General features: G+C 37.2%; 1 protein-coding gene across 1 annotated transcript; it reads right to left on the minus strand.

Moving 5' to 3' along the window:
* Window positions 1-5458: 5458 nt before the first annotated feature.
* Window positions 5459-15189, minus strand: LOC110437850 (E3 ubiquitin-protein ligase TRIM35-like). Its single transcript, XM_009299148.5, has 6 exons — window positions 14537-15189; window positions 9222-9317; window positions 8770-9000; window positions 8670-8692; window positions 8477-8595; window positions 5459-6368 (listed from the first exon to the last, which is right to left on the minus strand). The coding sequence occupies exons 1-6, from the start codon at window positions 14933-14935 to the stop codon at window positions 5863-5865; spliced, it is 1374 nt and encodes a 457-aa protein (XP_009297423.1). The 5' UTR covers window positions 14936-15189; the 3' UTR covers window positions 5459-5862.
* Between the last annotated feature and the right edge of the window lie 1006 nt (window positions 15190-16195).

A 16195-nucleotide genomic window follows, 5' to 3' on the forward strand; every position in this document is an offset into this window, starting at 1 on the left:
TAAACACCCCTCAGAGTTTAAGAACTTGTTGACCTGGTTAACAACACATTTAAAATGACTTTGATAATGAAAGGGAGATTTGAGATTGGCTTGTAGTTGCTCAATAGGGTGTTTTCCTGGTTGCTCTTTTTCAAGACTGCAGTTTTAAATGAGTTTGGAAAAGTTTTGCCCTGAAATTGTCAGGGTTTCAGGAAGGATGAGGGAGCGAGGACTTAAATGCAACAGAAGATGGTATTTATTAATAAAAATAAAACAAAAAGGACAACAAAAACCACCCCGAGGAGGAAAAACATAACTATAAAACAAACACTCAAACAAACTTGGATGGGCTGGCAGGACAAACAGGACTGGATCTCACAGGACATGGAAATAACGACGACGAACTGGCACAGAACAGAAAACATGAGGGGATTATAAAGCAAAAGTAAATTGACACAAACAGGTGAACATGACAAACTAATAATGAGTTAACAAGGAGGGTGGGACTAGACAATAGACGGGAGAGCGCATGACACAGAAAGACAACACAAGCCATGCGCTCACACAAAACAGGACAAGAACATGCAGCCAATGAGAGAACTCATTAACCGCATGTTCATGACAAGACAAGCACAACACTGAAGCACACGACAAAAGCACGTGACAACAATGTAAACATATAGCCACGTGCTTTGACAACAGACGCAAGACACGAGCACACGATGAATGAAAACACTCACAGTGCGCTCACACACGCAGCGTGCATGCTTCATCCCAGCGCCGACCAAAACCGAAACCAACAAGACTGAGACGCTGGGAATGAAACACCACGCTGCAGACAGATGAACACAAACACGAGTGCAAGAGAGCATCAAGCGGGATCGCGCACACTCTGCGTACACCCACGACGGCGCGCGCACACAGAGACAGAAACTAGTGCTCGACCCAAGAAAACTTGAGCCAAGCACAACAGGATTAGACATGACTAGTGTCCGGATTCTGCCACCAAAACAAGAATTTACAAGACCAGAGTGGCAGAATCCTGACAGAAATGGGTTCTCGGGGCCCTGGTGCTGTGGTAAAGGCCAGAGGGCTCTCATAGATGGAGTGCAAAGTGGGCACAGAGGCTGTTTACCTGCAGATCATCGTTGAGTGCTGAGACTTGAAGCTGTTCTGATATGTCACAGTCTATCTGAGGAGAGCTCATTGTACAGGGCACAGGCTGCAATGTGTCCATGAGCAGTGGTTGTTGTGGCTGCGTGGTGTTATCATTGTCCTTGTGAGATGTGTCTGATTCTAAATCCTGTAGTCATTCTGACATTTACCAGGAGTGTGTGTACCATATAGGTTGAGTTCGGTGGCACATACAGCAAATGGACGATGGAGGGAGATATTTATTCTCCTTTTGGACAATCCTAAAAATATTTCTGTAATCCTAGACTAAATTCTGGGGTCTTTGATCGTTGGTTTGACATGTTCACCAACAGCCACAACAGTCAAAGATTTCAGAGCACCAAACCAAGAATCAATAGGATGCCTAATGACGATGGGATCAGTGTGACAACTTCAAACCAGCGAGGAGAAATGTCAGAAATGTCTTCTGGTTTAATTATTGAGGTGTGAGAAAAATGACCGCTGCAGATTGTTTATGTTTTTGTGGGGTTTTATTTGAAAATGTGTGATTGTGAAAGTGTCACAGATGGATGACGTCAAACTGGGTTTGGTGGGTTTGTTTGCATGTGTGTGAGTTTGGTTTGTATTCACTGTCATTCAGTCTAACATTATAATATTATGTTCATGCAGTCTGACAAGATTCAGTTGTTCAGGATTATAAAAACATGCACAGTGTGAGTTGGGCTTAATGTGGAATAAATATTGAAAGCAAGATGAAAGAAGATTCTAACCTAAAGGAGTAACATTCACTGACTATTATATGTGTAACCCTTGGCTATGAAGATATAAAGATAATAAAATAAAACCCGATTACGTTACCTAGGTTACTACCCAGAAATATATATTATAAAAAGCACTTGTTCGATTAACACAAAAAGTTACAACAATATGAAGGATCCTTCTGGTTCATTAAAGACAGAGACATGACTTACAAAAACAAAACACTAAATTTATTAAATTCACCATGGCATACTCAATATTAAAAACTGTTTTAAAATGGCGTCATCACAATTACCACTTAAATGCCCAGGCACAAAGAGACCACAATAAATGACACTAGCAAATAGGGGACATTCCACACAGCAAATCCGTATATAAAATTGATTAAAGCAAGTGACAAATCACACCCTTAAAATTGATCAAACCCCCTTCAAATCAGCATCAATTTTACAAGCACAAAAATCAGAAAACATAAAATTCACAATGCAGCGTAGTGATCACGTTGAATATAGACGTTAAATCAGGTTCAAAATACTGTGCACAAAAAAAGTGTCACCATAATATTTAAGGGAATGTCCACGAGGAGCAATCACAGCAGGGGACAGCAATTGATACAGGTTTAAAAGGCAGCCCGCAAATAAATGATACGAAACAACAGCTAGCACCTTCAGGCCGCACCTGAAAATGCTAATTTAAGACAGATGAAGGATTTTTTAAAAAAACAAACCCTTCTTTAAAACCCACAAACAAACTTCTTACCTCCTAGATGAGTTTCATAGGCTAGAGCACACTTTGCCAACGGTGCACACACACTTTCTTAATAATAAAGGTTTTCTTTAGACTATTTAAAATTATGAGAAAGACTAAAAAGCAACCAACTCACCAAGGCTAGAGCAGACTTTGCGAATGGCACCCGTCACCAGTGGTGTAAAGTAACTAATTACAAATACTCAAATTACAGTAATTGAGTAGTTTTTCTCAGAAATTGTAATTTACTAAGTAGTTTTATAAATGTATACTTTTACTTTTCCTAGAGTACATTTTTAGTGCAATATCGGTACTTTTACTCCACTACTTTCCTTCAACCTGCAGTTACTACTTTATTATTTCTTGTCTGAGGATTTGAAAAATTAGCCCTTTAATTCCTGTCCAATCAAATCACACATAGAAGGTAAATAGCATCATAATGAACTACCTCAAGATATGTGCACTTTATAAATGTAACAAACTGTTTGGAAGCATTTAAATTGTCTAAGAAGACGTCCACAATCTTTACACACATTGACCCAGAGACTGTATAGATGCAGGTCACTGATGAGAAGATGACGAATGTTTACTGTATGATGACAGAAATGGCCTTAAAGGGCACCTATTAGGGATGTAACGGTATCAGAATTTCACGGTACGGTAATACCTCGGTATGAATGTCACGGTACGGTATTTATTGAATCATTTACGGGAAAAAACAAAACTTATGAAAATACTCCAAAAAAGTGCCAAAAGTGTCAATGACATACAAATTAGCCATCTATCTGTAAGCTTTGAAACAGGAACTTCAATTTTAATAACAAAAAAATATTAAACCATGTAAAAAAAATTAAGTTTCAATTTAGTATTGTTGAAAACTCATCACATTCAACATTTAATCACTCACACACTTAGATAGAGATGGGTTTAAAGGAAAATTATATAAATATAATCTGGTAAAAGCTGGTATCTCTGGGCATTTACAATGTCCCCTGCAACAGAAAAAAACCCTCTCATTTGGGACTGAGGTTTCTGGGACAGAGAGATATGACTTGGCCCAGGTTGACAGCAGTGGGTAACGTTGTGCATTGTCTTTCCCCCACTTGAGAGGACAAACCATGAGTGAGATAGAGATCTCATGTCTGCATCAATCTGAACAGTGTGATGTGTTTCTGCAGTCCCCATGACTGAGACGTATTCCCCAACTTGCAGGTACGTGCACACACAGTGCTCAACCTGTGCAGTGCACATGCCCTTTTTAGTCTTGGATAGAAAGTTCCCTTCCAAAATGATCAAAAGTGCCGACGCGACGCGACATACCCTCCGTCCCCGCTTTACAGTACGCGCGCGACAACACAGCTGATAAGAACTCGCGTGACAACACAGCTGATAAAAACTCGCGCGACAACACAACTGATAAGAACTCGCGCGACAACACAACTGATAAGAACTCGCGCGACAACACAGCTGATAAGAACTCGTGCGACAACACAGCTGATAAGAACTCGTGCGACAACACCGCTATTCAGTACGCGCGCGACAACACAGCTGATAAGAACTCGCGTGACAACACAGCTGATAAAAACTCGCGCGACAACACAACTGATAAGAACTCGCGCGACAACACAGCTGATAAGAACTCGCGCGACAACACAGCTGATAAGAACTCGCGCGACAACACAGCTGATAAGAACTCGCGCGACAACACAGCTGATAAGAACTCGCGCGACAACACAGCTGATAAGAACTCGCACGACAACACAGCTGATAAGAACTCGCGCGACAACACAACTGATAAGAACTCGTGCGACAACACCGCTATTCAGTACGCGCGCGACAACACAGCTGATAAGAACTCACACGACAACACCGCTATTCAGTATGCGCGTGGCGACAACACCCGCTTTAGGGTTTTCCAGCTCTTTTTGATCCCCGCTTCTAGCAGCACACTCTATTTCCGCATTACTGGATCTGTAGCGACAACAGACCGCAAGGGATGATGGTCAAGCCTGGGCTGATGGGAATTGTAGTTTCCGGTACCTCCCGTTCGCTTCATTCGCCTGAGCAAATTTTCTCAGAAGACCTATAGTTTTACCGAGTCATGCGACTACGGTAATATCGAAAAAAATTAATATTGCGGTATGACGGTATTTACAATACCGTTACATCCCTAGTACCTATGGTGAAAAATCTACTTTTCAAGCTGTTTGGACATACGTGTGTGTAAGTATAGTGTATATACTGACATATTGGGGTGAAATAAACACACTCAGTCCTTTTTTTAAAATTTAACAACATATAAACGGTGGACCAATTGGAGCGGTTTTCAGATCAACCACAACTTTACGTAGGAGTGCGGTCCCCCCGCCCACCAATATTGATTGACAGCTGTGCGCATTAACATGTCTCCATAGTAATGCATAAAATCATATTGTCAAGACAGGACGAGCGCAAAGCAACCGGGAATAAAAGGTCTATTTAGTTCGCTAGGATCATCAATCATCATCAGACGTGATCAAGAGTGAGTTTTACAAGTTAAACATGTTTTAAAACGTGTGCACGTGTGTAATGAAGTAAAGCGATTCACTTCAGATTCCCTTCATCAGCACAGCCGCGTGTCTCATTGATTGTAATCACCTGACATTACAACCTAAATCTAACTTAATGTTAGTGACCTATGACGTTGTGTGTCTGCTGAGCAATAACTAAATGCACTACTGAATGTTACATTTAAACACACATGCACAAATTACATGTAAACCCATCAGCTTTTCACAGTGTAATACCCACTACTCACTACTCTTGAGTACTGTAGAAAGGGCTACTTTGACAAAGTTTTACAACAGATACTTTTACTCTACTTACACTACATTTATTAGGCAAGTAATGGTACTTTTACTTAAGCATGCTTTTTCAGTACTCTTTCCACCACTGCCTGTCACCTTGCACACACAAACAATTTCCTAATGATCACAGCATTTTTTTAGACGATCACTTAAAACTAATGTAGTACTACAAGCAAACAACTCACCAACCAGGCCAACCGGGGACTAAAGGAAACGTTCTCTGACCACAAAGGCTTCATCTGCACTGGAGAAGTCGCATTCAATACTCACACAGATGCTTTTAAATGGTTGAATATCCACACACTCCCAATAATGAGCTGCACAGGTGTACGCAAAAAAAAAAAATTAAATAAAAATGTGCTGACGCCAGTAGGTGTTTCTTGCTCTTAGTGTCTCACTACAAAGTTCTAAAAATAAAACCAGTTACATACGGTAAAATCTTTAGAGAACCAAGACTATAGAAGAAAGGAAAGACAGACTCAGTGAAGGTGGTTGTGTATGTGTGTAGATGTGTGTTTGTTACAGGATCAGAGAAAGACACTGTTCCTCTGTCACAGTCCAGATCAACTCTCACACGCTCAAGATCCTGATTTACAACAAAACCAGAGCCTGCAGACTGTTTATATTTCACACTCCAGACCCCAGTGTTATAGAAAACCCGTCCCGTCCACTGGTTTGATGCTGTTGTTACTCCAAGATTCCAGTATTCACTCTCTTTCACCTCCACATCCCAGCAGTGTTTTCCAGAGGTAAAACCCTCTGAACCCAGAACACAGTAATAACAGTCAAATCTCTCTGGATTATCAGGAACAGGTTGATCTTTCCCACTGTACCTCATACTGGTCAGATCATCAGACAGGACGAGACGTGGATGAGCAGTGTTTGAATCCAGAATGACAGGAGCTGAAGAGACACAATCAACAGCTGCTTTTATTCTGATGTTCATATCATGATCAAGAGTGAACAAACACAGATTATTATGAATTATGACACTCGTCCTGTTGGTCACATTTCAGACATGTTTCTCTGAATGATGCCAGTGTTATTAGTTACACACTCATTTTCTTAAGCAGAGAAGAATTTGATACATTTTAATCAATTAATTGTATCAAGGTCATTTAAACTCGGTCTTACTGTTTGAATGTGTTTTTAAATCCTCTATTAAAGGGCACATAGTTTACCTCTTTTTCATGATTTAATATTAATATTATGGTTGTTCTGAGTGTGCCAGTTTAAGTTCAGTTCAACACACAGTTCAAATGTTTTTATTATTGTGTTCAAAAGTGTTATGTTGGGGGCGTGTACACAGCTCGCTGTTTTAGGGGCGTGTTGATTGACATGTAAATTAGTTTCGGCTTCCCACCCAACGTAACAAGGGGGTGGAGCCAAGAGCTCCCACGCTCTGTGTTTGCGACAGGCAGACACAGAGAAGCTAAGCTAGGATACATGTATGACTCGGACACAGACCAAGTAGAAAGTACAAAATCATTTGTGTCTTTGTATAGTTTCACAGCCAACTGTGAACTAGTTTAAGGTGCCGAGCTCGTACACCGAGACTAATAACCACACACACTGAATTAACTTTGACTGACTGAACTTTGACTCTCAGTGGCGCGGTAGAAACATGATGTGTCCCGAATCATCATGCCACGCAGTGCCATGCATTCCAGAACTCCAAACACAGGCCTCCACCAGGACAAACACAACGGCGCCCAGCCGCTGACCCAAAGCGCCGCCCGCATGCACCCCGACAGAAACCCACGCCCAAAACTCCTAAATGCACAACGTCGCTTCATGCAGAGTGGCGCTTCTGGTGTGCAACCTGCAGGCAAGTTTTTATTTTATTTCCAATGGAGAGACGCACACATGAGGCAACGTGCTTGCACTTTTCCAGCTGCACCTAAGATCACAGGGAGCTTCTGTGTTCGCGAGAAATGCAAACGGCTGAAGTTTAAGGTAGACGCAATGAAAAGTACACGTTTGCAAACCTACCAAAAGTTACAAACAATAATTCCGATTAAAGCAATCATGTGGTGAATGCTGACCTAGTGTTGAGCCCAAAAAGCCTTACATCTAAAAATAGAGCAAGGGTGTTCCTTTAGTGATATCACTTTGACTCTCGCGCTGAAATTGGCGGAAGTGAAACGACAAACTGAGGATATGGGAATGTGCCTGTCAATCAATATTGGTGGACGGGGGGACCGCACTCCTACGTCAAGTTGCGGTCGGTCTGAAAACCGCTCCAATTGATCCACCGTTATTTATGCTGTTGAATTGAAAAGAAAAAGTGCTCGGTGTGTTTATATCACCCCGATATGACGGTCTATACACTATACCTACACATATGTCTGTCCAAACAGCTTGAAAAGTAGATTTTTTACTATAGGTGCCCTTTAATGTCTGCTATTTTTGATAAAGTAATTACTAATCACTCATTGAATAAACAATGTTCTTCTAATAAATGCAGCTCTTTTATAGACACTTTTTCAAAAACAACTGATGAAAACCCTCAAAAAAAGATCACTCTGTAAAAGCCAGTATAGCAGGGGTGGCCAACCCTGTTCCTGCAGAGCCAACTTCCAGCAGATGTCAGTTGATACCCATATCAAACACACCTGAACCAATTAATTAGGGCCTGAACACCACTTGATAATTACAGGCAGGTGTGTTTGATATGGGTAGCAACTGACATCTGCTGGAAGTTGGCTCTGCAGGAACAGGATTGGCCACCCCTGCAATACAGATTTAGAATTTATATGAACGTGTTTATTAATAAACATTTGTATAGTTACACTTGACATGGTTTATTCTCTTGTGGAGTTCAGTAGATGAAGAAATGAGAAGCATTACCCAAATATAGAGGCATGATCTACATGAGAAAGCATTTCTATTATATAGACTGCTGCTGTGACCCGGCCCTGAATAAACGGTTGAAAATATTGTGTATTATGATTGTCATTTACAACAAACTAAACGGTATTTCACTACAAACTAAAACAGAACAGACTCACAATAGTAGACAATGTCCTGCATCTTCTTCCAGACTCTGAACGGCAGGTTCCCCAAGTAGCGAGACACATGAATCAAAGCTCCAGAAGGCGTCTGTGGATCCGGCTGTGAGATCTGGACTCTGGAAGAACATTCAGGAGTCAGAACTGCAGGATTCAGAAGCAGAGAGAGCAGAGACACCAGCAGATCACTCACCTTTCCATCGAGACTGGAAACTCCTGCAGAACAAACACACAACTGATCATCAAGAGCTCAATCCATCATCAATCAATCAATCACTGATCTGAAATCAGACCTTTAGAAAGCAGACGTCATTGGCTTTCAGCATCTCCTCCGTGTCTTTGATCGTGTGTGAAAGAGCTGAGATGTGTGTGTTCATCTCCTCCAGCTTCTCCTTCATCATCTGCTTCTTCTGCTCCTCTTCCTCCCTCAGTGCAGTGATTGTAGCTTCTTCTTCATCTCGGAGAAACTGATGAAGCTTCTCAAACTCATGTTTAATCTGACGCTCTGTGTGATCAACTTGAGACTGAAAGCAAATCACAGTAAACCACAGACATGTTTAATAATCAACACACATCAACATCATATATATATATATATATATATATATATATATATATATATATATATATATATATATATATTATTTTTAAAGCTGACTGATGCTAGTCATTAACAAAAATAATTCACTGGAACGCATTATATTAAATATAAAAATTCTCCAGCAGTCTTGATTCTGTTTCTCACCTTGATGTGTTGAAATGTTTTCTCAAACTCTACTATCATTTTTTCATTGTGTTTGAGTTTCTTTTGTAAAGACTTCAGTGCTGTATTGAGTGCCTCCTAGAGTTGAACAAATAAAAACAAAAATAGAACATCAAAATACTGTGAATAAAACAATAAGTGACGATCATTTAGAGCTCTGATATACAGTATTTATGTGGGCATCTTCAACCAAACCGATTCAGAAATTAAAATCTACGGTCCCACTTTATATTTAGTGGCCTTAACAACTATGTACTTACATCAAAAATATACTACCCCAAATTAGAAAAGTTGGGACAATATTGAAAATGCAAACAAAAAAGTTGTGATTTCTTTTTTTTTTTTTTTTACTTTTTTTAATTGAACTTTTAAACTATTTTATTGCAGACAATATAACAAACATTTAATGTGTTCCTCATGATGTTTTGTAAATAAACACATATTCCAATTTTAGTTCTTGCAACGCATGGTCACCAGTTTGCCAACAGATGCATGAAAACATTATTGAATGTTCCTCAATGATAGGAAGACCTTTGGATATTTCACCTTCAACGGTGCATAACATAAGTAAATGATTCAAGGAATCTTGAGCAATTTCAGTGTGTAAAGACAAGGGCGCAAGTCTAAGCTGAACTATCATGATCTCCGATTCCTCATGCGGCATTGCATCAAGAATCCTCATTCATCTATAAGCCATATCACCGTATGGGCTCAGGACTACTTTGGCAAACCTTTGTCAAGTACCACAAAACATAGTTACATCCACAAACTCCAGTTAAAACTGTACTGTGCAAAAATTAAGCCCTATGTTAACAGTGTCCATAAGTGTCGTTGACGTTTCTGGGCTCTGAGGCATCTGGGATGGACCATGACACAGTGGAAACATGTACTGTGGTCAGAAGAATCAGTATTTCAGGTATTTTTTGAGAGAATTAGATACCATGTTCTCTAGATCAAAGAAGAAAAGATCTAGATTATCTAAACTGTGACCAGCAACAAGTCCAAAAGCCAGAGTCTGTCATGGTATGGGTTTGTGTCAGTGCCCTTGGCAACAGTAACTTGCACTTCTTGGATGCAGCATTAATGCTGAAAAGTACATAGAGATTTTCACGAGTTCACACTTGCATTCATTTAAGTATAAAGCATATTTGGCGTGCTGTCCGGGGGGAGGGCTCTGAGCTCGAGGAGACACCCCAACTCGGGTTATTCCCCTTATCAGGAAACAAAGAGGAGTTGGGATTCAAGCGAAGTATCCAGCCCGGCCCCAGAACGCTCCCCCCGGGAATGCGATGCAAGTGGTGAGGTGACGGGGTGGTGGAGGGATGCTAAAGTCGTGAGATGCAGCAGGTAAGACAGCTTTGGTATATATAGGGGTTGCTCAGAAACTGATTTGATGATGGAATAATTGTCAATGACGTATTCGATACTGAAACTTCTGCGCATGCTCCTCCCGAAATTTGTTTACAAACATCACTTGGAGCACAATAGGCTGCTTTCTTTTCCAAGGACGCCCATGCATATTTCAACAAGACAATACAAACCACATTCTGCACACATTACAAAGTCCTGGCTGTGGAGGAAGGGGATACAGGTACTTGAGTGGCCTGTCTGCAGTTCCGACCTGTCTCCTATAGAGAATGTGAAAGCACAAAATGTGATAACAAAAACCCTGTACTGCTGCCCACTTTAAGACTTGTTTGCAGGAAGAATGGGACAAAATGACACCTGAAACACTAACATCCATAAATGTCTTTAAAGTGTTGTGAAAAGGAATGGCAACATAACAAAGTGATAAATGCTTTACTGATCCAAATTTTTCTGAAATGTGTAGCAACAACCAAATTAAAATATGTATTTATTAAACAAACAAACAAACAAAAAAAACACAACAAAATCACGAGGAACACAGTAATGTATTTATTAAAAAACAAACAAACAAAAAAAACAACAACACAAAATCATGAGGAACACAATAATGTATTCATTAAAAAAAAACAAACAGACAAACAAACAAACAAAAAAAAACAACACAAAATCATGAGGAACACAATAATGTATTTAAAAAAAAAGAACACAAAATCATGAGGAACAAAAAATGTATTTATTAAAAAAAACAACACAAAATCATGAGGAACACAAAAACGTATTTATAAAAAAAACAACACAACACAAAATCATGAGGAACACAATAATGTATTTATTAAAAAACAAACAAACAAACAAACAAACAAACAAACAAACAAACAAACAAACAAACAAAAAAACAACAAAACACAATCATGAGGAACACAAGAAATGTATTTATTAAAAATACAAACAAACAAACAAAAAAAAACAAAATCATGAGGAACACAATAATGTATTTATTAAAAATACAAACAAACAAACAATAAACAACACAAAATCATGAGGAACACAATAATGTATTTATTAAAAAACAAACAAACAAACAAAAAACAACAACACAAAATCATGAGGAACACAATAATGTATTTATTAAAAAAACAAACAAACAAACAAACAAACAAACAAACAAACAAAAAACAACAACACAAAATCATCAGGAACACAATAATGTATTTATTAAAAAACAAACAAACAAACAAAAAAACAACAACACAAAATCATTAGGAACACAATAATGTATTTATTAAAAAACAAACAAACAAACAAACAAACAACAACACAAAATCATGAGGAACACAATAATGTATTTATTAAACAAACAAACAAACAAACAAAAAAAACAACACAAAATCATGATGAACACAATAATGTATTTATTAAAAAAACAAACAAACAAACAAAAAAACAACAACACAAAATCATGAGGAACACAATAATGTATTTATAAAACAAACAAACAAACAAACAAAAAAACAACAACACAAAATCATGAGGAACACAATAATGTATTTATTAAAAAAACAAACAAACAAACAAAAAAACAACACAAAATCATGAGGAACACAATAATGTATTTATAAAAAAACAAACAAACAAACAAACAAAAAACAACAACACAAAATCACGAGGAACACAATAATGTATTTATTAAAAAAAACAAAAAAACAAACAAAAAAACAACACAAAATCATGAGGAACACAATAATGTATTTATTAAAAAAACAAACAAACAAACAAAAAAACAACAACACAAAATCATGAGGAACACAATAATGTATTTATTAAAAAAACAAACAAACAAACAAACAAACAAAAACAACAACACAAAATCATGAAGAACACAATAATGTATTTATTAAAAAAACAAACAAACAAAAAAAAACAACACAAAATCATGAGGAACACAATAATGTATTTATTAAAAAAAAAAACAAACAAACAAAAAACAACAACACAAAATCATGAGGAACACAATAATGTATTTATTAAAAAAACAAACAAACAAACAAACAAAAAAAAAACAACACAAAATCATGAGGAACACAATAATGTATTTATTAAAAAACAAACAAACAAAAAACAACAACACAAAATCATGAGGAACACAATAATGTATTTATTAAAAAACAAACAAACAAAAAACAACAACACAAAATCATGAGGAACACAATAATGTATTTATTAAAAAACAAACAAACAAAAAACAACAACACAAAATCATGAGGAACACAATAAGGTATTTATTAAAAAACAAACAAACAAACAAACAAAAAACAAAACAAAATCATGAGGAACACAATAATGTATTTATTAAACAAACAAACAAGCAAACAAAAAAACAACACAAAATCATGAGGAACACAATAATGTATTTATTAAAAAAACAAACAAACAAACAAACAAACAAACAAAAAAACAACACAAAATCATGAGGAACACAATAATGTATTTATTAAAAAACAAACAAACAAACAAACAAACAACACAAAATCATGAGGAACACAATAATGTATTTATTAAAAAACAAACAAACAAAAAACAACAACACAAAATCATGAGGAACACAATAATGTATTTATTAAAAAACAAACAAACAAAAAACAACAACACAAAATCATGAGGAACACAATAATGTATTTATTAAAAAACAAACAAACAAAAAACAACAACACAAAATCATGAGGAACACAATAATGTATTCATTAAAAAAACAAACAAACAAACAAAAAACAACAACACAAAATCATGAGGAACACAATAAGGTATTTATTAAAAAACAAACAAACAAACAAACCAAAAACAAAACAAAATCATGAGGAACACAATAATGTATTTATTAAAAACAAACAAACAAAAAACAACAACACAAAATCATGAGGAACACAATAATGTATTTATTAAAAAACAAACAAACAAAAAACAACAACACAAAATCATGAGGAACACAATAATGTATTTATTAAAAAACAAACAAACAAAAAACAACAACACAAAATCATGAGGAACACAATAAGGTATTTATTAAAAAACAAACAAACAAACAAACAAAAAACAAAACAAAATCATGAGGAACACAATAATGTATTTATTAAACAAACAAACAAACAAACAAACAAAAAAACAACACAAAATCATGAGGAACACAATAATGTATTTATTAAAAAAACAAACAAACAAACAAACAAACAAAAAAACAACAGCACAAAATCATGAGGAACACAATAATGTATTTATTAAAAAACAAACAAACAAACAAACAAACAAACAAACAAACAAAAAAACAACAGCACAAAATCATGAGGAACACAATAATTTATTTATTAAAAAACAAACAAAAAAACAACAAAACAAAATCATGAGGAACACAATAATGTATTTATTAAACAAACAAACAAACAAACAAACAAACAAAAAAGTACACAAAATCATGAGGAACACATTAAGTAATATTTGTTGTATTGTCTGCAGAGAATTACAAGTCAAAGTATGTTTAGAAATACAGAAAAGTTTAGGAACTACTTTCTTTTTTTATTTGCGTTTTTCACACTGTGCCAAAGTTTTCTGATTTTGTGTGTATTGCAGCACACTTCTGGTGCTCTTAAGGTTGGATAGGGGTAAGGTTGTGGTGGTATGGAAGGATGGTGAATCGTGTAATTGTATGTACGTTTTTAATCAAGCAAAAGTACAATGTAAAACCGTGTATTTACACAATAAGTAGCTACATTGTAACAAATTATTATTTTCAGTGTAAGTACACATTGGTTAAGGCCACATATTATAAAGTGTGAATGTTGTATTAATGTTGACAAACTAAAGCTGTTCTGCAAAGAAGAATGATATCTGATTTAACTGATATCTGTGTTCATGACCAAATACTTCAATTGTCTTACCTTGTATGATGAAGCCACTTCACTGATGGGTCTGAATTTGTGATTGTCGTGTTGTTTGGAGTCTCTGCACACTAAACACACAGGCTGTTTGTCCTCCAGACAGAAGAGTTTGAGTTTCTCACTGTGTAAACTGCAGATCTCCTCAGATCCCGATGAACATCTCTCATTTCTGTCCTTCAGGAACAACTCACACAGGTTTTTTAACACTAGATTACATGGAGGATCATCTCTTGAAGATTTCCGGCAAACAGGACACTCCTGAGTTGTCTTGGTTCTCCAGAACTGTTGAAGACACTCTTTACACACACTGTGACTGCATGATAAAACTACAGGATTCCTGAAGATTTCACAGCACACGGGACAAGAAAGTTCTTCTGCAGACACATTTAGTGAAGCCATTTCCACTGTTTGAGCTGCAGTAATCTGAACCTGACTTTCACTTTCTGAATGACGTGTTAAAAATGACTCTGCTGATCTGCTGCCTATTCAGAAATAAACATCTCAAAAATGCTTCTTGAAAGTGTTTGTTGTGATTGTCTTCATTCTCCAATGATCTCTCATTATTAAAATCCAGTACAGAAATGAAGAGAGTCAGTGTGACAGAAAGCAGCAATAATAAGTCAGTCTCTTCCTGATCAAAGTTGTAAAAGGGCGGAGCTCAGGCACGTGCACACATAGGGCTCAACCTGTGCACTGCACATGCCCTTTTTAGTCTTGGATAGAATGTGCCCTTCCAAAATGATCAAAAGTACCCCCGCGACGCGACATACCCTCGGTCCCGCTCTTCAGTAGGTGCGCGACAACACCGCCCGAGTACGCGCGCGACAACACAGCTGATCAGAACGCGCGCGACAACCCCCCCCCCCCCCCCCCCCCCCCCCCCCCCCCACTCTTCAAAAAATGTATCCTGCACATGCCCTTTGGACAGTCTCTGCACGGGCCTTGCGGAGCTTCTGATGTTATTTAGGTGTGTGATGAAACAGGTTAAACAACATCAGGATTCCAGGTTAACTTTTAACAAAACACATTCAAAATGAACTCAAATTGAAACTCTTTTAAACACAATGCTGCAAAAACTATAATCAACAAAATAAAGAAAACTTTTAATAAGGTTTTCAGGATTACTTAAAGTTCAGGCAGGTTAGTTTCATTCAGGTTGGAGCTGAACTTTGCAGAAAGAGCCAAAGCTGATCAGACTTGACAAATAGCATGTTATCAAATTAAATAAAATGAGTTAGAGAAACGTGAAGTAAACATCTTCAAAGTTGATCACACTTCAAATATGAAATTCTTTATATTTGTAGGATGCACGAGTTGTACCTTTATTGCTAAAAGTAAACCTGTCACCAATGTGTACTTCTACATTGTGTGAGCACCTTAACCCATGACACATCACCACTGTACATGCACTCTCCGGCAACCTTATTAGGTACACATTAATAGTACCGGGTTGGACCCGCTTTTTCCTTCAGAACTGCCTTAATCCTTCGTGGCATAGAATTAACAAGATGCTGGAAATATTCCTCAGAGTTTTTGCTCAATATTGACTTTATGGCATCAGACAGTTGCTGCAGATTTGTCAGTGGCACATCTATGATGCGAATCTCCTGTTCCACCACATCCCAAACGTGCTCTATTGGATTGAGATCTGGTGACTGT

This window comes from Danio rerio, chromosome 3 (assembly GCF_049306965.1).
Source record: "Danio rerio strain Tuebingen ecotype United States chromosome 3, GRCz12tu, whole genome shotgun sequence".
NCBI classification, from domain to species: Eukaryota; Metazoa; Chordata; class Actinopteri; order Cypriniformes; family Danionidae; genus Danio; species Danio rerio.